This window comes from Onychostruthus taczanowskii, unplaced genomic scaffold, assembly GCF_017590055.1.
Source record: "Onychostruthus taczanowskii isolate IOZ18803 unplaced genomic scaffold, ASM1759005v1 scaffold23, whole genome shotgun sequence".
NCBI lineage: Eukaryota > Metazoa > Chordata > Aves > Passeriformes > Passeridae > Onychostruthus > Onychostruthus taczanowskii.
Window position 1 is genome coordinate 5,273,979 of NW_024499573.1, and position 26,184 is coordinate 5,300,162.

Here is a 26,184-nt window from a genome sequence, read left to right on the forward strand (position 1 = left end):
AGCCTGAAGCTCTGCCACAATTTCATTTCATTGGTGCAGTTTATGCATTGGTGCATACACTGTTTAATGTTCTTTTTTTCACCTTTAGCTTAAAAACATTCTGGTTAAAGGGTAAGGCATTTTTTGCAAATTAAACTGAGGTTACACTAACACAAACCATTCAAGTATGCACAAAATCTGGTTTGCTTACTCAGCATAATGGTTAAGTGATAAATTTTAAAAGCAGTATCCTTCCTCTTTCTACTTGGCAATGTCATTTTTCTGGATAAAATTAGGGAGAATTTTGTAGGTGCTCATAACTTACAATTGGCTATATGCTATTTTTGCTTAATGTGGTTTGTGTTAATATTGGAAATGCCCAAGTTAATTTTGGCATTAATATTTGCTAATCTCTGCTAATACAGAATTGCTCTAGTGTCATTAAAGCTGCCTTTCTGACCATACCAGCATACAGCCTCTATGTGGGCCATATCCACATTGGCAAATTTCCACATTTGCTTTGATTAGAGTTGTAGAGCAGTCTCAGATACACCAACAGAGGCTTTTGGCAGATGAAACTGAGCTGAGAGGTTCACTGCAGACACTGATGGGAGCTTAGTCAGCAGGACCAGAGTGGGATTACTAGGAAATAAAACCTCTCAAATGCATGTAAGTAGGGTAGGCATCAGGAGAGCAACACAAACTGTTTCCCTCCCCAGTGCCCCAACTGGTATCCTAGTCCCATCACTTGTTAATGTTGCCATAGCTAGATCCTAGAATGGGTTAAAAGTGTTTCTTACTACTACTAGTTAGTTCTGGTTACTATTATTCACTGCTGTTACTTAATGTGTATTTCTTACTATTTCTAAGTAATATTAAGCAGTTTAGTAGTGAGTCTGCCCAAGTAGAGAAGGTGACCCAGATGCTAACAGGAGGGGAAATGTGGGTTTTGAGAAAGAGAACCGAAATAGAATTTTCAGTGTATGGATGATGGAAGTTTACATCAGCCTTGCCTCTTACTTGTAAAAAATACAAAGTAAAACTAAAAAACTCATGTATTAGTGAAGTTCTTACAAGTTCAGAGTCCTCACTGTGAAAACAACTGTACCCAGGCAGGGAGTCTCCAAGCAATAGCTGTTCCATGTGGACATTTCATTCCCTTTGGAACATTTAGGGGCTTGTTTCAAGTAACAAACAAGAACAACATCCCAGTAGATCCTTTCAAGTGTATTTGGTACCTTGAAGGCTTTCACTCCATAAAGCAGAGGCATTGATACCTCAGGTGTCCAAGACTGTGAGGTGGTAATCCATTAGTGGAAGGGAAAGGGGTTTAATGGCTAACCAGGGGGGAAATATGACAGAAAAGAGGCCATCATCTAACCAGAGGAAGCAGTAGATAGAATTAAAGACCCTTCATAGATGTCAGCAAGCTTTAATGGCTTATATTTTCAAAATAGCAAAGTTCATTTGTTTGCTGAATTTGTGCTAGTAGTTGCTATAATTGCAGGAGAAAATTGTGCTGAGTTAAAGGGTGAGAATCTTGTTTCCGTGTACAAATATGATTGATTCTTCTTTATTCATAATTTCTTGATCAGCTTTTTTTCCTGCAATCTCCCACAACAAAATGTATTTTATTACTATTACAGTTTTATTACAGTCAAATTAAAAATACAGAGAACCTATTGAGATGACTCGAAAAGCTCATTTTTTATATTTAAAAAACTTTAGGACAAGGTAATTCATCAAAAACCATAATCTGCTTTAAACATTTAAAAGTATTAGGTCACAGTGCAGTAGTGACCAAGATTAAGGCGTCCAAAAGAGCTATTGTTCTGGACAGAAAAAGAAACTCTGAACAAATTGAGGTTTCTTTCAAGCAGAGCCCAAGGCAAGCCTTCAAGAATGTTTGCAATATTTTAGCAATCCGAGCACTCAATAGGTGTCTTTTTATTGCCAAGTTATCTTTACTGTTTTGGGGAGATTTCTGTAAGCCTGGGCTGGGTGCAGTGTGTGCCTTTGCCCCAGGCAGGCAGGGTGTGGAGCAGGGCACTGACACTGAGCTGCTCTGTTCCAGCCAGTGTTCAACAGAGACCTGGCTTTAGACAGGGGCAGCTGCAAAGCCCATGAAACAGACAATTTTTAAACAAGGAGTTTATACATCCTTAGAGAATAGTATGTAAATATGCAATAGCCAGTGTGAATTTGTCAAAAATGCATGAAAACCAGACCAGTTACCATCTCTGACAAGGCAACAGGGCTGTTGGAGTGGCAGAGTAGCAGAAGTCAGGAGGTACAAGGTACTTTGATTTTAGGAGGATTTGAGATACGGATTTTTTTGTGTACGTGATGTTCTTAGAAGAACTAGGATCCATTAATTATTTCCTCAGGAAGAGACTTACAGATGATTGAAAACCTATTTAAATTCTCAAGGATTTTATGCTATATGAAAGGAGGTTCCTAAGTTGGGAAGGATCTCTCTTCTTTGCCAGGTGCTAGTCAATATTTTCATTAGCTGATGCACGGTGGAACAGAGATCTCTTCCCAAGAGAAGGCAAGTGAAGCCAGGCAAATGGAACTGTGACCATTCTGGAGAACATGATCAGAATCCAAAACAGTTTTAGTGCATTGAATAAAATGGACTGAATTCCATAGGTTTTCCATCCATTCAGGAGAGACAGCTAAAACAATATGTACAATATGTATGAGTGTTGCTCTGTGTTTGTCTTGCAAACAAATTCAAATGTAAATCTGTGAAAGCTGTGGGAGGCCAAATCCAAGGATTTTCACAAATGCTTTAGATCCTAGAGCACAGTGTTTTTCCTCTGTGTTCCCTCTCCTGGGCCTGGCCCCTATCCTGCTCGTTGGCTCCCACAATGAGGTCTCAGCCCACTGAACGGAAGTGAGTTGTTTTCCCACTGTTGCTCTTCTGAAAAGAAATCAGCTTTATCATTTTGTGAGAGTTCTGGTCTGCTCTGGGATGGTAGGTACTACTGAAATATCTGAATCTCTGTCCAGCTTTTGGCATTCCCTCAATCAGGAAAAATATTTGGCTGTGTTGAAGGATACTTTGAGGAAGCAGATTTCTTGTCACAGTGAGTAATATCAAAATATTTGGCAAATTCTAACTGTGAATTAACATTGTGTATTTAACTTTCAAAATAGATTTACTTCTGATCAGGAGACTCACGGAATAGATACTGCCTTCCTTTGGGGATCTGCCTTTATGATTGCTCCTGTTCTTGAAGAGGCAAGTACTGTAATTAAAAATGCTATCATACTGGAATAGAAGAAACAAGTGGTGCTTAGGGCATTGGATGACATTCAGAGCATGTTTGCTCATATCCATCCCTTTCTACTCTCCACTGTCAAAGCTTCAGAGCACATTTCTGAGCAGCACAGACAGTACAGAGCTTCTCAGTACTTGAAGTGGGAGGATGAAAGTGAGGGCACAGCCTTTCCCTTCTACTCCAAGTGAGGAAAGGATGTAAAGAGGCTGGATGCTGCCCCTCACGTGCTCCTGTTATTGTGCTGGCAGCAGTCTCCAAGGACACACACAGAGCAGTAATTGTTGAGCTAGGAAGAAACACACAGATATGAAAGCAAACTGGTTTCCATATTACTGCTCACCCACAGTGTTTTGGAACTGCAGCTCTCAGGGGCTCTGGTAGGAGTTTCCCAGCATCACAGGCAAAGGCAGTCATTATGGAAACGATAATGATAATGTAAGCTGCTAACAGGACAGGTTTTAAAAAGCAGCATTTTCCTCTGCTGTGCTGGGCACATGGCTCTCCTTGCTTGGCTGAAGCAAGGGTGTGTTTCTCTCCTTGCCCACCACTGACTGCTGGCAGCACAAGAGAGGTATGTCTGAGCAGATCTAAGTATTTGCATGGGATGTATCCTAGTGCTGTTTGCAATCAGCATGCTGACAGAACAGCTGATATATTTCTGGATGTTACTGATGATCAAACATTTAAACAGGACACTGTTACCTTGTTTTTTAACCAACCCTTTTGTCTCTGTGAATTTAATAAAAAATTAAATTCTAAAACCATTCTGACCCCACTGGGGCACTTCATTCATCAGGCCTTTATCTTCAGACTCCCACAGGTTTCTAATAGCTGAAGAGTAGAAAGAAGATTTCACAGGGTCTCAGACCAGCAGGATGATAAACAATGGGAAAAAACCCCTTCCCATGAAGAGGAAGTGACAAGCCAGGAGAGGCTTCCTGCAAAGAATTGAATAAAAGGGGACATTATAAGGATATATGAAATGATAGGGGGTCTAGATAAGGAGTTCCTGATGTTTTTTAAAGAACTGCAGCACAAAAGGAAGGCTGCCTGTGGCGTGATGGGGGAAGCAGAACTTTGAAGGCAGCACATTGCTGGGTCTTGCAGTGTGATAGCTGGCAGCTAGGGCTGTGCCAGTCGGCGGGGCTGGGGCAGAGGTGAGCTGTGAGCCCCTCACTGTGGCAGTGCAGGTCAGCACTGACTGTGTCAAACTGCAGCTTAGCATCTGCTTGTGTAGAGAAAATGAGTCAGGGATGACTTGACCTTCACTCCTTGAGTCCTAGGATGAGAGCAAGTGAGACATCAAAAAAAAAATCAATCAGAATGGAGAACTGCCTTGCACACTGGTTTGTTATTTAGGCAGTTGTGAAGGTGAGGTGCTCGGAATCATGGAATCATAGAATAGTTTGGGTTGGAAGGGACCTTAAAGATCATCTAGTTCCAACCCCCATGCCATGGGCAGGGACACCTCCCACTAAGCCAAGTTCCTCAAAGCCCCATCCAACCTGGCCCTGAAATCATCATGACTCAGGTGATGGTTGCACACTTTGCTGTAGACCAGAATATTCAAGGTTGTCATAATACCACAGAGAAGAGATGGAGAGGAGAACATCTTGCCTTTATAGGGTTTTTCATATATCTAAAAACCCTAAAATGTCAGATGGTAATTTTGCCTTAAGTCTTCTCTTCCACCTTTACTTTTCTTGCTCCACAAGATTCCTGGGGTAGTTCTTGGGGTTAATCCATAATTCTGCAAAGGGACAGACATCTACACTGATAGTAAAAATTAATCTGTTTGTGAGAATAAGCAACTTGTAACAAAATTGGAAGTATGTTTTGATCCCAACTGTTCCTGGAGTTATTAATACAAAGTGCCTTTAGCATGATTACATCCCTGCAGCGTTCTGACACAACACATGCTGCAAAATGAAGTACAGTAATTGTGCAATTAGCAAAACATTTATTATTTATTATTACTTATCTGCAACTTGAAATTGTTTACAAGAAGAGAAGGATGTGCATCCTCTCTGTGCTAGAGCTCATTCTCTGCCTGTTTCTGGGACAGGAATGGTGCAAGGGGCAGTGAGCAGTGCTATCCTCCCACTTCAGATGTGAAGCCCTGTCTTGGAAGATCTGCCATAGCCATTGCTAGGGGGGCTCAGATGTTGGAGGAGTGCACCTAGGCCAGTTACATTTACAAGACACAGGGCTATGTACTAGAATAAAATAATCATGTAACATTGACTCATCCCAGGCTATGGCAGTAAAAACCCCCAGATAGGATAGGCTTGTCTGTTTAGTATTATAGATTAGCCAGCACTAGTCCACTGCTATGACAATAACTCAGCCATAATATCCAAAATTTGATGTTATTAGAATATTCAGAATACATCTCTCCATGCACAAATATAATAAAGCTAATGTAATATCAGAAATACAAAAATAAAAAAGACTAATCTCTTTATAACAATTACAGGGAGCAAGATCTGTGGCTGTATACTTCCCTGAAGCACAGTGGTTCGACTACTATACTGTAAGTATTCTTAAGATTAATTTTCTTACTTTTTCCCTAATAATTTTTAATGGTACAATTCCAGCAAAATTACTTTTAGCAATCTTCAGTGGTATTTTTACCTCTGTAGATGAAGAAAACTAGAGAAAAAGAAGTCTGCATCAGGCTAGCTGGGAGAGTAAATGACACAGCTTTCAGTAACATTTTGTTTTCTATTTTTGCCATGTAAAGCTCTAAGAATTTTCAAGAGCAGCCTAGACATGCATGAAAATGCCAGGATTTCTTTCTTTGCCCCCCACTTTTAATTCTTATTCTGGTACACTTCCACACACAGAGACAGAGGCAAAAACCTAAGCCACACTCCTGAGAGCATGCCGCAAACCCTCTAGTGCATGTAATTTTGCACATGTATCACTTTTGACAGAAGGCATATTTGGAGTGCAAGGTGAGGCACCCCTCTGGAAGATGCTTCCAAGAGCTGCAGAACAATCTGCTCTGTGGGACATGCCAGTACCTTCTCTTCAGGGCCTGAGTCTTGACCTTTCCAGCACCCTCCCCAGGACTGCATTTCCAGAAGTGCTCTGCTGCAATCTGCAGGCTAAGCCCAGCTTGACTTCAATGGGAGCAGTTAAACTGATGCTAAGAGCTTTCAGAAATGTGAGCCCAGGATCATCAGGCTGTTGTTAAGTCTCCTGAGTGTCCCTGGAGAGGAGCAGGCAGGGCAGAACTGCTCTCAGAGGAAATGCAGACTTTTTTTAAAATAAGTTTGGTCGTTTTCAGCATTTGGCTGGTGTCCTCAGATGGATGTTCATCCAGCCCTTTCTTTTTTCTCTTTTCATGAGAAAGTTCAGCATTTCATGCAAAGTCCAGCATTTAATTCAACTCTCCTCATGGCTCCCTCTGAGCCCCCTTGCTGGGCTGGGCACAAGGGCAGTGGCCTTTGTCCCTTGCCCTGCCTATGTGCCTGCCCCTGGCATTGCTCACCTCTCAGTATTTGGCACTTACTTGTCATGCACATGGTGTTTATCCAAACCAAAGTTGGGTACTTGCCATAAATCATAATTATAATTTACAGAGGGCAAGAGCAAAGCCTTCCTGTTATTTTCTCTGTACATAAGTCTTTTTTTTAGGTTTTGAGGCATTAAACCAGAAAAGGATGATGCAGAGAACTTAATGCTGTTGTCTACACACACACAAATTTCACTCTCTGAATGCTGTAATTACTTTTTGAAAGGGGAAGAATTGTTCTTAAAAGAGAAGAAAATCTACAGTTTACATTCCCCAATGACTATGAATCACTTACCTTAAACTGAATTGTGACAGGCTCCCTATGTATAAAAAGAGGAAGCAAAAGGTTTTTTTTCTTTTTGCTCAGTGTCTTAATGGGTGGGGTTTTTTTAACAGCATATGGAATAATGATACCATTTTAAAAGACCATTTGCTGTCTTTCAGTCATGATGCTTCTGTCTCAGGCATATGCATAACTGCAGAGGCTAGATCCTCTTTCATGTTAAAAAGGAAACTAGAATAACACTTCTGAAATCCTTATTTTAGTTTGTTTTTTTCACTGATGTAACTGAAATGAAAATTTACCCCTTGCTCTCTTTTTCAGTATGTATACTGCCTGGATTGGCATTTTTTTAACTGCATTAATTTTTGTGGTAGGGTCTTAAAGTGCCAAATTCCTGGAAGAAGAGCTATGTTACTGTGTCTGCCCCACTGAACAAGATCCCTCTGTACATCCGTGGAGGGTACATTCTGCCTCAGCAGGCACCAGCCACAACCACTACTGAGAGGTAATGTCCCCTGTGTTTGTCACCAAGCAGCCACGGTGTGGGTCAGACCCACAGGCAGTCAAAAAAGCAATCAAAAGAAAGTACAGAAGAGAGACTATCTGCAGCTCCCAGCTGCCATCCCAAGTGATAAGTACAATATTTTTATACCAGTATTCACTCCGTTTCATTAGGAGAAATCACCTCAGAGATGACCCACGTCACTGTTAGCACAGCTGACGCCTACTCCTGGCTCTATGATTGTGCTCAGAAAAGCTTTTGCACCTCTTACTGCCACACTGACCTGCTGTCAATCGTTCAGACTAAATGTATGCAAGGGGAAAAGCAAAATTTTTCTTGGGTGAATTTATCAAATGCTGTAAACAAGGTGGAAAAGCTCAACTCTTTCTTCAGGAGAAATATTTCCCCATGCCAATGGATGATATACTGGTCTCAAATCTGAATCATGCTCAAAAGCTAATCTGAGTAGGAAAGAGAGGGGACAGCACTGTGCAGCAGCCATAGTAAGGTAGTACTGGTTACCAGTTGACTCCCAGACCATCCAGTTATCGCACACTGAGGCCACAAAAGGAGAGGGAGCTTGTCTACATGAGCACTCAAAATATGAGAAATCTAGATGTCAGTAGGACAAGGCAAGGCAAAGACTTTGCCATCACTTCAAGAGTGCTTTTGGTAAACACTGTTGTTATTCTTCTGTCATGACCTTTTTTGTAACCTTAAAATGGGAGTTGTGTTCAGAAGTTTTTGTTGAGTTGCTTGGAAGGGACCAACCTGCACAGGTTTGTACTGACACTTCTCAACGTTTGTCAACAGCCGCCTGAACCCATTTGGACTCATTATTGCCCTGGATGAACAAGGACAAGCTTCTGGATCTCTCTTCTGGGATGATGGTGATTCCATTGGTAAGTCTGGTCCCCTGCTGTGAAGCAGTACCTGCATACAGGGCTCTCCTCAGGCCACCTTTCAGCAGCATAATGGCACTGGCTCCTGCTAGAAATAGCTGGAGAACTGACCCCAAAATTAGCAGTAGAAAGTTGAACATTAGCCAGGCACTGGCAGCCAGGAGGGCCACCCATGTCCTGGGGGCATCAGGCACAGCATCAGCAGCTGGGCAAGGGAGGGGATTGTCCTGCTCTGCTCTGCAGTGGGGCAGCCTCGAGTGCTGGGGGCAGTTTTGGGAACCTCAATATAGAAAAGACATTAAACTATTGGAGAGCACCTAAAGGAGGGCAACAAAGATGGTGAAGGATTTTGAGGAGAAGCCGTATGAGGAGTGGCTGAGGTCACTTGGTCTGTTCAGCCTGGAGGAGACTGAGGGGAGACCTCACTGCAGTTACAACTTCCATGAGGGGAAGAGGAGGGGCAGGCACTGATCTCTGTGGTGACAGTGACAGCACCTGAGGGAGTGGCCTGAAGTTGTGCTGGTGGGAGGTGGGAGGTTGATGTTGGATATCAGAAAAAGTTTCTTCACCCAGAGGGTGGTTGGGCACTGGAACAGCTCCCCAGGGAAGCAGTGACAGCACCAAGCTGACAGAGTTCTACAAGTGTTTGGGCTATGCTTTCAGGCAAATGGTGTGACTCTTGCAGATGGTGCTGTGCAGGGCCAGGAGTTGGACTTGATCATCCTTGAGGGTCCTTTCTAAGTCATCTTACTCTGTGATTCTGTGAAGGTACAAAGCTGATTGCAGTTGAAGTCAGTGCTTTGATATGAGAAAATGTGTGACACTAGGAGCAGCTGATCTGCTAGAGAGGGCAATCTCTCACATTGTGTTCTCCTGAGATCAACCTAAGACTAGAGGAAGAGATTAAATAGCCCACAAATCATCTTAGTCTGACCTTAGCCACTTGCTGCAGTAATGTGAACTGCTTATGGATTTTGCTGCTTGTTTTGATATCAATTCTCCTTGCTTTGTGTTTCAACAGATACTATTGAAAAAGAGAACTACTTCTTGGCTAAATACACATTCAGCAAAGTAAGTGGCAACATACAAGATACCTACTTACATATAGGTAGCTGTATTTTAGTTTGGTCATTGTAAGGTGCTGATGTTTCTCTTCTAGCTCAGTCTATAAACCAGGTGACCTACCTAATGCTTTCATTTCCAGCTAGCTACAAAATAGTCCAACTATGGGATCATAGTTTTATGTCTGCTCCGTTGAGTATCGTAGTGACACATGTCATTAATGTCCCTGCTGCAATACAAATCTGAAAAAATCCCAGATTTTCAACTTTTTTTTCCCCCTTAGTTGCAGCTTCTGGGGAAAAGGGACCTTTCTCTTGGGTTCCACTTTCAGTCAGATGGGTGGGAGAAAGCTAGATTCCTCTCTCCAGGATATTCCAGCAACCTTTTAACTTTGATCACTTGATATTTTTGTTTTGTGGTGCAGAGAGTTATGTAGTCTCAATTCTTTAGCTTACATTTCCTTGTCTGACAGCACAGACACTGCTCCCATGGTGGGTGTCCTGTGGAGAGATCCAGCATGCTTCTGGAAACCCACTGTGCTGATCAGATGCTCTGTGCAGCACAGGAACAGATTAGCTCAGGATCAGTGCACTGATGCCTTTCACACAGTGCTCAGTTCTGTGAAGACATGTCCTGAGAAAGACCTACAGAAAAGCCCAACAGTCAAGGCTTCAATTGAGTAAAATACTGTGAAATATGTCTACCATAAGCTCATTAAGTATATGATAGTAAGTTATGGGAGTTATTGTTAAAAAACCTTACCCTACTTCAATAACCTGTCTCTACAGATCTTATTTCATCTGCAGTTCTAGCATTTGTAATAAATAGGATATTGTATATAGACTATGACATGGTTTGGTCCCCAGCCCTTCTGAACGTGAGCCAGCATGTGCCCAAGTGGCCGAGAAGGCCAAGGGCATCCTGGCTTGTATCAGAAATATACAGGACTGGGGCAATGACTGTACCTCTGTACTTGTCACTGGTGAGGCCACACCTCAGATCCTTCAGAGAAGGGCAGAGAAGCTGGTGGAGGGTCTGGAGCACAAATCATCTGAGGAGCTGGGGGTGTTTGGCCTAGAGTAAAGGAGGCTCAGGAGAGACCTTGTTGCTATCCATAACTGTGTGAAAGGAGGGTGAGCCAGATGGGTGTCAGTCTCTTCTTCCAAGTAACAAGTGGTAGGACCAGAGGCCTCAGGTTACACCAGCGCAGGATTAGATTCCACATGAGGAAAAGTTTCTTCATGGAAAGGGTTATCAAGTCCTGGAACAGGCTGCTCAGAGAAGTGGTAAAGTCATCATCCCTGGAGGTATTTAAAAGATGTGTAGATGTGGCCCTTAGGGACATGGTTTACTGGTGGACTTGGCAGTGCTGGGTTAATAGTTGAACTTTAACTTTAAAGGTATTTTCCAGCCTAAATGATTACATGATTTTCATGCCATGTATTCCTAAAAGTCCAAAAGTAATCTACAGAAATCAGTCAGAACAATAAAATCGTGTTAACCCCTATTGTGATATTACTCTTAGAAGATCTGTCTTCCAAGAACAAGAGCAATCCAGGGTAAGCCAATGGGCTTTATTATGTAGCCTGGGATGTTCGTGAGATATTTTCCTGGAACTAACACTACATGGGTTGACTTCAAATTTAATTTTAACTTATTTTGTTCTTGATTTACCAAGAAAAAAAATATTCTTTCTTTTTCAGAAAAAAAGGGTATTTCAGCAGCAAAAAGGAAGAAGAATCTCTTTGGTTTTGTGTAGTCTGTGTATAGTAATTTATTGCAGTAAGGCTACAGAAAAACAATATCCAGTTTTATATTAAATTTTGAGCTGGGCAAATTAGATTGTTGCTTCTCTGGCACTTCCATTTCTCATTGCTCATATTTGACTTCTGCCTGTAAATCCATGACTGAATTCCCTATCTGCATTCCAGTAATCTTTAATGTTGAGTTTTTATTATGTGTTTATAAAGAAAACCGTCAATCTTAAATAGCAATTTGAAGTATGAGAAATGTATAAAGGTCTTAGTATTTATTGCACATTTCTATATTTTTAAAAAATGTGGAAGAATAATTTAATCTCGCCTAGTTTTAGGAGAACACTCAAGTTTTGTTCCCTGAGAGATTTGCTGGTAAGGTCTGACATTACAGCATTTACTCTGAACCAGCATGGGGTGTTGCAAAAGTAACAGCTACAGGATTAGACCCTTTAATTTATATTTTCATTTAAAGAACTCAAAAGTGTAAAGAAGAATTCAAGACTAGGGCATGCACTTAATCCTCAGAGAATGATTCAAGCTCTGTGGTGCTGTCTCACTGCAGTTGGCATTTTAATTCCCTTGACATATCCCTTCCAGTATGCATAGTGAATAAGTGACCTAAGTCAAAGAGCCCCCTTACTTGAAGCCCACCAGGCTAGAAGAATACTTGATCCACCTGTATAAGATCCACTGTGCTTCAGGGATGAGCAGGGAGGTCCTGATCCCCAGGGGTGGCAGACAAGGCAGGTATGCTCAGCCTGTACCAGGTGGGTCCACACTGTAATAAAGGGATGGGGATGGAAGGGTTGTCCAATAAAATGGAATCTTCTGAAAGGATGCTTTAGGCACTAAATGACTGGATAGCCTGAAGGGAAGTTTCTCCTAAAACTGGTCCAATATTCAGGGTGAAAATGTAGGGAGGAAAAAAGGGGAAGTTGGTAGGATCAGAGCAACATGGTAAGAAGAAAACTCCTGACCATTTTTGCTCAGAGTACAGAAACCCTGGCTCCTGGCATCAGATCAAGGGCTTCATGTTGCTTTGCATTTACATGGTTTTGAGTGATATCCATAACTGCCTCAAACAAGAAGTCAGGACCTTCCTGGGCAATTGCTTTAACCATTAGATGCCTGGGGAGGAACAGGTCACATCCATCCTGACCATCCTGTTGCCCTGTGCAGGGCAGGGAATTGGACTCCATGATCCTTATGAGTCCTTTCCAAGTCAGCATATTCTGTGATCCTGTTTCCCCAAGACCTCCAGTTCTAGACCTTGGTCAGGGAAAATGGTGTCTGCTGAAGAGTCCTGTCTTGGGCCTCTGAGCTTGAGAGCCGAGTTCAACATTACATTGTGCTTCCTGGGCCTGTGTGGCCACCTGAGCTGGCTGTCCTGCTTAGCCACACCTGAGACAGCAGTAAAACACCATAGGGAGGTGCTCTCTCTAAACTGAGCCTCCCTCTCTGCTGGAGCTCTGCCAGAGGGAATAAGACATCACATGTAAGAGGTACCCTGAAAAATTCTCTGGAGGCTTTTGCAGGCTTCTCCCCATTTGCTAAATAATAGCCAACATTCCTTATTTAGGCAGTTTAAATCAGTGTGCTGGGGCTTAGCACTTATTTTTAGTGTGGATGCCTGAAATAAGCAGTCTAAGCACAGCCCTAAGTTACATATACTGTGATCTAGCTCCTGCTCCCCTCCTACAATGCACTACTGAAATAACATAAGCTAATTTATGCAACAGGTTCCATCATGGGTTTCTCCTCGGCATATTTTTAAAAAGTCGTGATTGCATAGCCATCCATCATTTCCTGAGCAGTGTAATTCATCTTTATTTCCTCAACAACTTTAATCACATAAAAAATGCGATGATTCCTTCATTACATGTATGGGAAATTACTGTCACTGGTGATCCAAATGAATTGGCTTAATGACTTTGTATGTCCTCTTGGCACACCCCTAAATATGGGATGTATAGTAAATAAAAAGTACAGCAAACAAAGCTCTGTGGACATACAACGCTCCTTTAGTCACCTTAAAGCTGGGACATATATAAGAGGGATTTCTGGCAGGAGATGTGGTACATTAAATAGGGGCAAAACATCTAGCAGCTGCTGTTTGTGGAAGATACTAGTGTTTTAAAGCAGCTAATTTTGGATGTTAATTAAATCTGTCTTAAGGTCACTAACTGAATCTCTGTATCTGGATTTTGGCTTTGCATATGCCACTGTGCTCTGTAATGGGTACAAGAACAAAATTCACATTGATTAAAAGTAGAAAAACATGTCTTCTTGGACATGTTTTTCTATTCTTAATCCGATTCATGCTGTAAATGTGATTTACTTTCTTAGTTTATAATCATACACAAAACCTTTCTTATGTACAAATGAATGTGACTGTTGTTTTTTCCTTTATGACTTCAATGTCTACATTGGAAGACATACATTGTGTATGTTCATTGACAAGCATGAAACCTCCTAAGTGTGCAGCAAGTCATCTCTAAAGAGCTGTCATGGTCCTAAAGTTTTCTCTGTGGATTTTTCCAGGGAAGCCTGAAGACTGAAATAGTTAAAAATGGCTACCGTGGAGCTGACACTCTGAAGTACAACAAAATTACCGTTCTTGGCCTGAAACTGAGACCTCAGGCTGTGTCTCTGAATGGAAGATCCATCCGGGGAGATGCTTTGACTTATGAGATGAGTGGGGTAAGACCTGAACTGAGAGGTTAAGAAAAAACTTAGGGAAAGGAGGGTGAAGAAGAGTGAAGAGAAATTAAGTCAGTGAAGGACAGGAACTGTTTCTCATCCACCCCTTCACATTTTGAAGTGTAACCAGACACCCATTATTGCTACAACAGTCTGACATTTAGGAGAGGGGAAAAAAAAAGCAAAAACAAGAGCTCTTTTAGGAAACTTTAATCTTTGCTTATGCATATGCACTCTCTTTTACTTAATGTCTGCCACTTACACAAATTTTTAAACACTGAAATACTGGAAAGAAGATACAGGTCCATGAGCTGAGGGCACAGTTAGCAGTTTCATGGGCATTCTTATCATTCTGATAAAATGAGAAAACTTGTCAGAGTTTTTTATCTGCTGCTGAAAAGAAGCGTTGTGGATTTTTTCTCACGATTACTTGGTGTCCAAAAAATTATTCCAGTGTCGTTGGCTCTAAGGAGCATGTCCCTGTCTTCCAAAGAGGTGTAATTTCAGCATCTTAAAGTGCCAAGCCTCAGTGTTCCAGGACAAAATGCATGACTTCCTTGTGCAGTGCTCCTCTGGCACCAACGTGGGGACATTCCAGAGGGGATGGACTGACCACCCCCGATAAACCCTAAGTGGCAACAGCCTCTGTGGTCCCAATTTTCTTTGGGACAGCAGTATAGACAAAAGGAGCAAAACCTTTGGCTTCCTTTCTTCTGGCCATTTGTCCCACATCTGTCCCCAGCCACCAAGCTGAAGTGGTCATTCACGCTCTGTATGAGATGTGTACTCACATCTCAGCACTGGCTGCATCTAGGGAACACTGCAAAATGCCACTAAATCATCATGCAGTGAAAGATAACTGAGGCAACAAGTAGTGGATGTCACACCTTATGTAACCCTACCCACTTGGCTTAGTGTTTAAGTTTCATTTGTAACCAAAGAGTCATCCCCTTTATACATACCTGGTTCTACCATTTATTTTATTGAAGGAACCTGTAAAGGAAGAAAATTGCTGAGAATAAATTTCTGCCTTGGAGAATTGTAAAAATTTCACTTTCAGAGACAATGTCATAAATAAACATAATCAATATTGACTCAAGGGAAGAAATTGTTTAACAGCCTCTAAGCAAGCTGAAAGCAACATAAATGTGGCAGGGTAAAGAAAACATTCCATTGAGACGTGCTTGAAAGTACCAATTACAGATATCCAGAAGATAACTGCAGACTAAGAGCCTCACATCAAAGATGATTTTAAAAGACTAATAAGCTTGTCTCAAAAATATAATTTAAAATTTGATTTAAGAGCAAAATACCATCTTGGTGACTTAAGATCTACTTCAAATACTGGAGGAAAAAACCCACCAAGCTGATGTTGTAGGGATCCAAAACTACAAAAAAGTTAAATTTTCTACATCAGCTAAATACATTCCACTCTGAGAGGAATTCTGAGAGATTTAGTCAAACCTCTCCCACCATCCCTGTACAGAAAATTTTCTACACCAGCTAAATACATTCCACTCTGAATTCTGAGAGATTTAGTCAAACCTCTCCCACCATCCCTGTACAGAGGTTACAATGTCACTACCTATATTCCTCTCACATTTGACCCTCTAATAAAAAAATAAATAAATAAATGAAGAGCACTAGCAGCAGCTTGGGTTTACATCTTGAAAACTTATTCATGCAATTAAAAAATAAATTGCAAAGGAAAAATTTGCCACTTTCTTACAGGCTTAGTGAGATTACATTTGGTATAATAGTTTTACAAGCAGAGACCCCACTGTTTAAAGGGCTGCAGTAGAAAGTAACTTCTACCATATTGGTTTTGAAAGCATATTTTTTTGAAAGCAAATTTACCTAATAGCACTGCTGAAGTGCTTATTGAGCCATATTTATTTGTATATAAATAGAAACAGGTTGCTTAGTAATAAGCCACTTCTTTCTCTCTGATTCATGCAGCGCTACCCTGATCTGACATTTGCAATATCACAGAATCTTCCTATTATTAGGAGTCTGTTATCTGTTTTTTCCTCTGGAGTCTCATGCCTTAAGGAATTGTACAGTGACTGCAGCAGGGATGTTAGAAGGGGACATCTGTTGGCCAGGCTGGTGCTGACAATGGGCATAGGGAATGTTCTTTTTATCCCACTTGCGTTCTCTGCTGGGAAGTGCAGAGGCTCCCAACATCCATAGCTCCCAATGTCCATGCAGTATTGCAGTTGGGAGAAGCCTCTCTGGCTGCCTGGCAATTTTCAGGTTGGTGTTTGGATGGGTTTGCAGTACTTTTGTCTGGATTTTTCCCTGTATTTGAAGAAAAGGCAAATTATTCAAGAAGTGGAATTCCAACTCACTAAGCAGTAGTAGAGAACTGTTTCTGATGAAAGATGAAAATATTAGATAGTTTGAAGAAGTGATTTAAGTAAGCACAGACTGTTAATGTTAACAAGAATTTGTGGGCTGGCAAAGAGCTATGGATATGCATATTGTGCATTTTAAGAGACTATTAATTCTGAAACCTAAGGATAAAACTAGTCAAGTACAGAAGTACTGAAAATAGAAATAGCCCAAACTACACTAAATTTAACACTGAACAGGGAGAGAGCAGGACAGATATTGTATTTACAATTTAATATTTAATTCATGTAATTAATTAATTAATTTTAAACCATTCCTGAATTTCTAAAAGGGAGTTGAATTGGATACAGCAGTAGGAAGATGCATACTGTCATCAAGTTAGTCTCACCTACTAGATACGTTAAAGAAATCATGAAGGTCTAAACTCAAGTTTCACTTCTTAATCTCTGTTTTGAACTGTTTTTGGGGGTTTTTTACATTAACAAAATTAATTATTTTTTGTCTCTTTTTTCCACAGAAACTGGTTCTGCGTATTTCCGCTCCACTTACTAAGGAACTCAACATTAAGTTATACTAGAATGGTCAGAACACACTGACTTAATTTGGCATTCTTAGCCCTCAGATATTTATCTCACTTTGATTTTAATGTAAAAAAAAATTAGTCATTAAAACATTGCATATGAAACTGGTGACTGATGACTGATCTTTTTTTATGTAGTATTTGTAACTCAGTAGTCCTATAAAAAAATTTAAAAATTCCAAATAAAAAATTCAATAGCAGTTAGTGAGTATTAACATAAACTGATGTGTGTTCAAAATAGCATAGAAGAAATCATCCTGAAACTTCTATCTCATCACAAATGGAGATAATATTTGGAAATGTTCTCAATGGGACCATATTCTACACAGCATACACTGTTTGGCTTTTTTCAAAGCTATGGTAGGGAAGAAAAAAAGGAACAACCATTTAATTTCCATAGCCCAATACATAGCCTGCCATTAATATAATATGCAATACATATAATATATTGTCTAATAAATATTAGTATAATAGTATATTAATTATTATATAGTCATATCTAAAAAATCAGCCCATTGTCTCAGACTACAAGATATGCAACTGTAGTGAACACTCACTTTTTCTCTGCATCCTGAAATGCGGTTGCAGCCTGGGCATGTCTTTCTCAAGGTGAGCTGGGTCTTGTGGAGGAGCCTTAAGACTTGGTTCTCTCCAGAGTCTGTGCTGGTTGCAGTAAGGTCTGATGTGAGATGCTTTCTCTGCGCTGTGCAGAGCAAACTAACTTGCACATCAGCTTTTTTGTGGGAAGAAGCTGGAGAAAATAAGGTACTACAAAAAGGTGTAGCTGAAGATGGTGAGAAAGGGCTGAGGAAGGGCAGAATATGGGCAGTGGGGTGAAGGAGGATTCAAGGTGACAGATGAACTGACCATCTTCATTGCTGTAGAATACAGCACCTGACTACAGTCCTTGATGAAGTAAACACTTGAAAAGTGCGCCACTCTGAGTCTGGGGACTCTGCAAATGGAGGTGCTTGTGCAGAGGAATGATGTTAGCAGGGTTTGTGAGAGCTGTGTATTTGGGACAGAGGAAAGCAGGAGAACCTCTGTTGGAGCAGACACCATCAGCAGGCAGACAGACAGAGCACAAACCTGAGGAACAGCAGAGGCCCTGAGGATGTGTCTGCTCTGTGTCATGGCTCTGCACTAGAGATCCCAGAGCAGGACAACCAGCAGGGGCTCCAGCAGCACAGGAGGTGCTGGTCCAGAGGCTGCTGGCCACAGACATTGTCCTGGGCTTGGCCACACTGCCAGTCCTGTCGTGCTGCCTGTGAGAGCCCCGTGCCTGCTCACCCCGAGCACGTTGCAGACATAAAGAGAAAACTCCTGCATGGCTTGAAAATGTGGGATGGATGGGGACCAGTAAAGCAGACTGTGCAGTCTGCAGAATCTAATCTCCCCCATGTGTTTTTGCAGCAATGGCATCAAAGAGGTACCTGCTCTCAATTTTCCTCCAAATGTGAGGATGTTACTTCTTCACCATGGCAAAAGAGCAAAGAAAGTGAGCAAGAGACCAGTGTATTAGAGAAAGCAAATTTGTAAACACCCTGGCCTGGACTGGGGAACAGAATTCGGTTGGTTTGTGAGCAGGTCTCTTTTTGGTTCAGTGGGTTTCTCTCTAATCTGCCTTACAGTGTGGGTAAAAACAGGACTGGGAGAAGGGAGGTGGTGAATTTGCTAACAAATGGTGAAAAAGGAGACTGGTGTGGAGACTGGAGATGTGACTGGAGAGCAATGGAGATGTTGGAGATGTCACTTCTGTAAAGAGCTCTTTGATAGATAAACAGGTGGAGTCAGCCAGTGCTCACAAGTTTTCTGTGAAATCAGTGGCTAAGCTGGCACTTGCAGATATATCTTAGTAAAATAAGTGGAGAAAAATACACTCCTACCACCATCAATATGCTGTTCATGCTTGTATTACAACGTGGATTTTATTCCTTTCTTGTTATTTTGTGCCTTGTAGCTTCAGTGAACACAACAGGAAATCACTAGTCAGTAATAGATCTGCCTTGGGCTCTGATTTCACATATTTATTTCATAAATGTAAGCAAGACAGCCCTTGGTCAGCATTTGCAATAGGAACATCAAAGAGAAACGGAGTTTGTGTGGCCACATGTGTGTATCTGGCTATTTATCCTCTCTGAGCATTGAGGTGCAGGTGTAATTCTGGATAATTTACACCTTTTTGAAGTTCTGGTTACACTGCTTGTTCCTTCCCATTCTAAAAATTTCTTTTTTCTTCTTGTAAAAAGGATAACAACTTCAACAAAAAATACTGATCACCTGTTAAAAGTGGTATGAGGTGAACCCAAGAATCTACACACAAATATTTTAGTGTCTATTGAGATTAGATTGGATTAAAGAATGAACTTCCCCAAGTGTTGGATTATATTTATTGCAGCTTTTCAGTGGAGTGAGAACATCTCAGGCTGGGATTTAAAAGCATTGGCAGTCAGCTGCTTTCTCCATCCTGCCTTTGTTAGCCATGAAACCCACCCGCTGAGTCCCTCAGAATCTGAAGGAGTTGAAATGTAAAGGGAAAAATCTGACTTTGCATTTCAAAACCCTGGTGATTCTATGCTTCTGCCTTACAAAGCCATAGAGAGAACACAGAAATTCACCAGCCAAGGTACACTGACCCCTAAAAATATGTCATTAGGCTTTTCTTCTGCAGAGAAAGGAAAAAGAAACATTCTCTGTACTACTCCATGTACACTTCTTTTTTTTTTCATCAAAAATGGATGATTTTAGGTTTAATCTCAAAGGATCCCCACTGTCCATTCTTGCAAAAGGTTTATGTTGATTTAAGGTTTATTTTGTGTAACATGAAAAGATGGTGGTAGCCTGAATCAGCTACACTGGCTGAAGTAGAACAAATTAAATGAAGGGGATGGGCACAGAGGGCTCTGCTGTGCTCAGTAAGCCAGACATAAAAAATCTGTTCTGATATGGCCTGATGAAATACTGAATGAAGAAGAGACAAAAGAAGATGAGACTCTGCTACAGCAAAGGAGACACAGGAGGAGATGTGGGAGCTGGTTGGACCTGAGCATGAGCTCCCAATAAAAGGTTTAATCAAAAAGGAGGTAGAGCAACCTCAGAAATACAGAAAAGCAAAGGCAGAGATGCTACAACTCATCTGTCTGTCATACTGGTACCATCATGTTGAACACTCTGTCCCATCTGGTGTCAGAGATATGAGGAATATACTGAAATGAAGAAGCTTACCACAAAGTAAAGCCACAACAATGTCCAAAAGGCTGCAAAAAATGCATTTTCTTGTGAATGCACTGTGGAGCTCAACCTCTTTCCAATGGCCAGGAGAGAGCTCAGTCCCATGAGAGTCTCAGTGTCCCTACAGGGGCAGAAATGCAGTGGCAGAAGCTCTTGAAATTGACAAAGGTAAGATGTGTGTCTGTTAAAACAATTAGGCAAATTCAAACACTGATATTTTAATTGTCGGAATAGCTTTTCAAGAACTATGGTGAATTCTCCTGTAGTAGAAATTTTTAAAAAAATAACTGGATGCTTTTCTAAAAGAAATGCTCTTGCTCAGTAATTCAGGAGTTTTTTGGAACTGTATCCCTAGCCTGTGTCATGCCAAGTCATCACAGCAGTCTCTCTTGGGTTCACGATTATGAATAATGAAAGGATATTTTGTAGGTTTTTTGCAAAATATATGGAGACTTCTGTGACAAATCAGTGCTTTTGGAGGTCTCCACATAGCTACAAAGATTATAAAATATCATTGATATTATCAGATGTTTTGTTAAATACTGGTATGTAATATATTTTGAATATATTTGAATAACTTCTTGTGAAAATATAGTAATTAATTTTTCCTGTCACCAGGTAGAACCTGAATCTGCCTGAAAATTAGAACAATTCATTGCCATTCTCATGTAGGGACTATTTGCCACTCATGTTGCCAACAGGTCTGCAACAAAGATGAAAAATAGCACTGGGTCTAGAGTGTACATGAGGTAGACAACAAGACCCCCAGAGCAGAGCTGGTGCCTGGCTCTGGGGCAGTGAGCCTGTTCCTGGCCCCCAGCCCTGCCCAGGGGCAGAAACTCACAGCTGCTGCTGTGGCACAGAGAGGTGAGTGTGACATCCACGAATGCCAGCTTCCCCTGTGGGCTGGTGACCAGGGGTGGACATAGGAACAGTCAGATGTGAGGGCTCAGCACCATCATGCAAGACAGAATGCAACCTCTCCTGGGATGCCCCCCAGGGCAGGGACCCACCAGGATCCGTGGCCTGGGCTGGGAAGTGGCACCTTGGGCTGGGAAATGGCACCTTGGCTTCCCTGCTCCTGGATCCACCTCCTGGGGTAGGCTCAGCAGTGACACAGAGAGACCTTGGCTGGAGACTTGCCACTGTGCTCACTGCAAATGCAAAAAATGCAAATCCTGCGGAGGAGAATTATGAAATGAAGGTGAGATGAACCTGCTGGGCTCGGAGGGAAGGAGACTGCCAGGGCTTTCTCTTGTGGGGCACATCCCCATCCCAAGAGGGAAACAGAGCTGCCAGAGCATGTGCCAACAAACATGGGTCTCTCTATAGGGACTAGCAAGCTACAGGGTTTAAAAATAGCACAGATGCAGTGCTGCTTATATAAGCTCTAGCAATGCTCCCAGGTCATGCCACAGATTTGGCAGCCACTGCCCCATGGCTACCAAGAAATCATCCTACAAGTATCTCAAAGAAAAAAAAAAAAAAATGCAGTGTCTCTCCTGTTGGTCACTGAGTGAAATGAGCAAGCCCTGTGAATTTTAGGGAGACAGCACAGTTCCAAATAGCAAAGCTGGAGGTCCCCAAACATTCCTGTGCACTGTCCTGGCTGCTATGCTCAGGGCACAGTGAAAGCTGTGAAGGAGGAAGGGCAGGGAAATGCCCTTTCCTGGGAGCAATGCAGTCAGCTGGAGAAGCCCTGAGAGTGCAGAGGCAGAGAGAGCTGCATGGAGAGCAGGAGTGGAGCCTTGGAGCTATTCTGAGCAGTTCCAGACCTGAGACAGATGGTGAGGCTTTTCCTGGTGACCCAGAAGGGATTGTGTAGACACCCTCTAAAGATTTTTTGCAGTTTCACCACACAGAAAGACTCAAATGGAAAAAAAAAATCCAAAAGTAACGAGAGTTGTGTGTCCTTTCTGTTCACTGAACTTTGCTTGGGAGTTGTAGCTTGTTCTTGTTGTAGTTGTAGCTTGTGCTCAAATATAATGGAGCTTCAGGGAGGGGAGATAATGAGGGCGTGTAGAAATTAAATGTGCTGCTGATCTCAAACTCCTGCAGATACAGGGATTATCTGGAGAACAAAGGACTGGCCTCTTAGCTGGAAAAGTGCTCTGAAATACAATCTGTCACTTATCAAACAAGATTGCAAAGTGCAGAGCTTGGTGTTTTGGGATACTGCTGGAACTCACACCTGGAAGGTTGCTCACATCAGGCAAGTTGCTCAAAACTTTACCCCTTCTGTTCTTGGGCCCTGCTTTTACTTCATGCTGTCCTCACAGATATTGCTCTTAGTTGATCTTTCATGGTCAGGAATGGTTAGACTACATTGTGTCTATTAAGTTTACTTAACAGGACATCTGGGGTTGAATAACCATTACTAAAACTGTTGTGAGAAATACTCTCTCAGTTGCTAGTTGCCTTCTCCAGATCCTCTCTTTATCAATATGTGGTGGTGGATGATAAAGTTCTTCTCAGTTCTGCCATGGTTGCCCATTTTAGGTCTCTTTGAACCTTTTGCTTTAAATCTTTGCCCTAATATTTTCTCCAAGCAGTAATAATGCCATTTTGGAGCATTTTCCCTCTATATCAAGATTTGAGATCATAGATTTGTAGTACTTCTTTCGTAGACCATGATGCCACAATTGCTTTTCAATCATCCATAAAAGGTCTCTAAACTCCTCATATTAAAAAAAAAAAAATTAGGCCCAGATAAAATATAGACATCTCAATATGAATTCAGAAGAAGCAAAAAGGAAAGAAACACTTTTCTCTGCTTTTTGAAAGGGTGTTGATCAGTTTTTTTCACCACCTGATTATGCTTTCTGGAGAATAAATCTGAGAAAGCTGAGATAAAAAGCATGGCAATTACAGGATCTATATATATGCATATGTACATATATATGTATATATATATAAAACTTCACACAATAATTTTGAAGAGACAAGCAATGTTCCTCTCTTTTTCCTTCCACAGGCAAAGTCTGATGGGAAAGCTGTTCTGAGCCACTGCCAAGCTGGAAAAGACAAAAGAGCAGTTTCATAACATTGATGTGTTTTTAGATCAAACAGCTGGAAGTACTGTACTTACTTACTTACTGGCAGAAAAGAAACAATTCTTTTAGTAACACACAAAAGAAAATAATATAGTGCACAAACTATGCAGCATTTCATTATTTCTTAATTTGTTTCATGTGATCATAGAGGTTTAGAGGCTAGAAAAGGAGAATGTGTTTGAGAAATTGTAACTTAAAATGTCTGGAATTTATAGGCAGCTGAAAAGCAAGGGAAGTTTAAACAGCATTTCCAGTGTGATGCCAAGAATTTCTTTGCCTGTGTGACACAGCCACTTCCTGCCTTTCAGCACCTAAGGGAAGTTTCACACCATGAAGCAACAATTTCAAGACGACTGTTATGTCTGTTATGTTATGTCTTCAAGAGTTCTTTTGTGTGTGGATGATGTTCTTCTTCTGTGTACATTTACCAGACATCAGTATTTTTGTGTGTGCTACAGGTATTTGTTTCTTTCTTTTGTTCTTTCTGGATCACTTGCAGATACCCATTTGAATTAAGTTTTGAAAATGTAGCTATTTATATATTTATAAAATAGACTTGCACATTAAATGTTCATGTCAAGCTGGCAATAAATATGGAATAACAGGATGTTTTATTAAAGATTTTATAGGAGATTGTGAAATCTAAGTTAGATAAAATATTTGTAATTTTTTCCCCTGCAAAACTTCATTCCTAACAGAAATTTGATAAACTTTCAGTCTAACACGTGGAAGGACAATGTGAACCCAGCACTACCAGCAGAATGTTAAAATACTCCTAGTGCTCCTCTTTCTGCATTATCAATTTAGCCTGCTACTGCTAATTTTTATGGGACAATGAATCAAGTCTCAAACTCCTAATGTTGTGCTGTTTTGAGGTGCAGAGGTCAGATCAGCAGTTACTGAAATGTTGCTTTATGGAAAAAAAGCATTATGCTTTTAAATGTGACTTCAGTTTTTGTTTAATGATACTCACTGACCAGGCAAATAGTCTCTACTGTAAGCATTGTGGTTACTTCAGATATTCTTTAATAGCCTTTTATCCTGCAATACTCAGTTTCCAAGCAGAGTGGTTTCTCTCTCACTTTTGTCTACTTTGCTGTTATTCCTTTTACTGCTCCAGATCATCACACCCTTTAATTGTTACTCTACTGAGGCAGGACAACTGTTGATTATTTGGCTTTGTGTTTTAATAGAGCCATTATTAAACTTAATAAGCATATCTTCTGCTGAACCTTAAAAAGCAATAATTATCTTATTATAAGCAGATCTCACAATCCACCCCTGAACTGCAAATGTTTTCTTCATGGTTTCTTCTTTTCCACCTCTAGAAAACAGAAGACACTAACTTAGAGAGTATGAAATTTACATTCCCTGTGGTTGCTATTATAACTGACACAATTACAATGAATTTTATGTGTTAGTTCCTATGCAACCAATCCTTGCATATGTTTAACAAGTCAAGCCTATTACAGTTCCTTTTCTTAATGCTATTTGTTTTATAGCATTTATGACTATAAATTGCCACAGGATTATTGCTATGTGCACTGCTTTATTTGGATTTACTGAACACAGGAAATAAAAGAGATGGAGTGAGATTCTTCCTGTTTAAATGCAGTCTCTGCAGCCCAGACTTGGACATGAGCAGGGGTGCCCCTTGCCACCAGTGCAGACAAAGGCACCCCCAGAGTGCATCACCCACACTCAAGCAGTTTGAGGGTTGGTTGGTTTTTTTTTTAAATTTTGTTTGAAATGGAGTTTTTAAAATTTATCTGAAGAATAAGTGAAGAGCAAGGCTAATGGTTTAAGCATTACATTTGGGAAATATTTGCATCCTGTGTGTATGACAGCAATGACCATCTAAGTGGTGGCTCAGCTAAGTGATCTATAGTGGCACTGCAGGGTGCCATTAAATGTTAGCTTCTGGGATAACTGGTTCCTTAATCTTGCTCTCACAACCAGCCAAAAATAGGCAAGTGATCAGTCTTACTGATGTTGCCTAACAAGTTTGCTCTTCTCCTGTTGTTTCAGTACTGCAGCAAATGCTACAGACAGGAAAAGCTGGATGTTCAAACTGTGTAGCTGAAGCTGTGAGAAAAACAAGGAATGAAAACAATTTCTTGCAGAGAGAGTGTCCACCACAAAAAAAAAAAACACCAAAAAAAAAAAAAAAAACCAAAAACAAAAAAACCAACCAAAAAAAAAAAAAAAAAACTCAAAACCCCACCACAATCTGAAGCATTATTTTTACAAGCATATTGTTGCAGTTTGCTCTGTTACATGCAAGTACTGGGATGCATTAACCTCTAGGCTTTATTTCTGCCCAGGTAAGCTGCTCAGGGGCCAGTGGGCCTTCCTTGGGAATTGCAGGCTGTGGTGTAGGACACACCCATTCTGGGCACCTCTGGAACAGTGGGAAGTACTGACTTCAACAGGCAACACGTTAGGCTTTAACATATTTATGTTTCATAAGTGTTTTGTAATATCGACAACATTTCTCTTAAAATCTGCTAAGGTATAGGGATGGGAAAATCCTGGACAATCCTACAAATCTACAGTAAATTGCTGAAGTAGGAAGAATTGACAAAAATAATCCCAAGGAGTGACTGAATTTATCTTTAAGAGATAGTATTTGGGGACTCCTTCTGTGGCAATGACTTCAGCACATTCCTGCACATCACTGAACCTGCCCTAAGGGCTGAAACACCCCAAGTGAAATAATCCAGCAAAACATGGGAGCAGCCTGCAGGCAGCAAGCACAGCTGGCAGGGACACCTGGAGAGAGCACAGCTGGCAGGGACACCTGGAGAGAGCACAGCTGGCAGGGACACCTGGAGAGAGCACAGCTGGCAGGGACACCTGGATGAGTTTTGTGTTTATCTCTGAAGAACATTCAGAATTAAAGTCCATGTGGCAATTTTAAAATTGGCCATTTACTTTTTCTTTAAATTTGTTTTAGAATTCTTTGGTGGTTTG

The 26,184-nt window shown here is 41.1% G+C and overlaps 1 protein-coding gene across 1 annotated transcript in view; it reads left to right on the top strand.

Moving 5' to 3' along the window:
- Positions 1-26,184, top strand: part of LOC121336306 (maltase-glucoamylase, intestinal-like) — a 73,109-nt gene that overhangs the window by 43,306 nt on the left and 3,619 nt on the right. Inside the window, exons 17-23 of the mRNA XM_041405325.1 lie at positions 3,142-3,226; positions 5,743-5,799; positions 7,444-7,574; positions 8,385-8,473; positions 9,495-9,544; positions 13,834-13,992; positions 20,831-20,907. Coding sequence (XP_041261259.1) covers positions 3,142-3,226; positions 5,743-5,799; positions 7,444-7,574; positions 8,385-8,473; positions 9,495-9,544; positions 13,834-13,992; positions 20,831-20,907 — 648 coding nt within the window. The remainder of the gene's footprint in view (positions 1-3,141; positions 3,227-5,742; positions 5,800-7,443; positions 7,575-8,384; positions 8,474-9,494; positions 9,545-13,833; positions 13,993-20,830; positions 20,908-26,184) is intronic.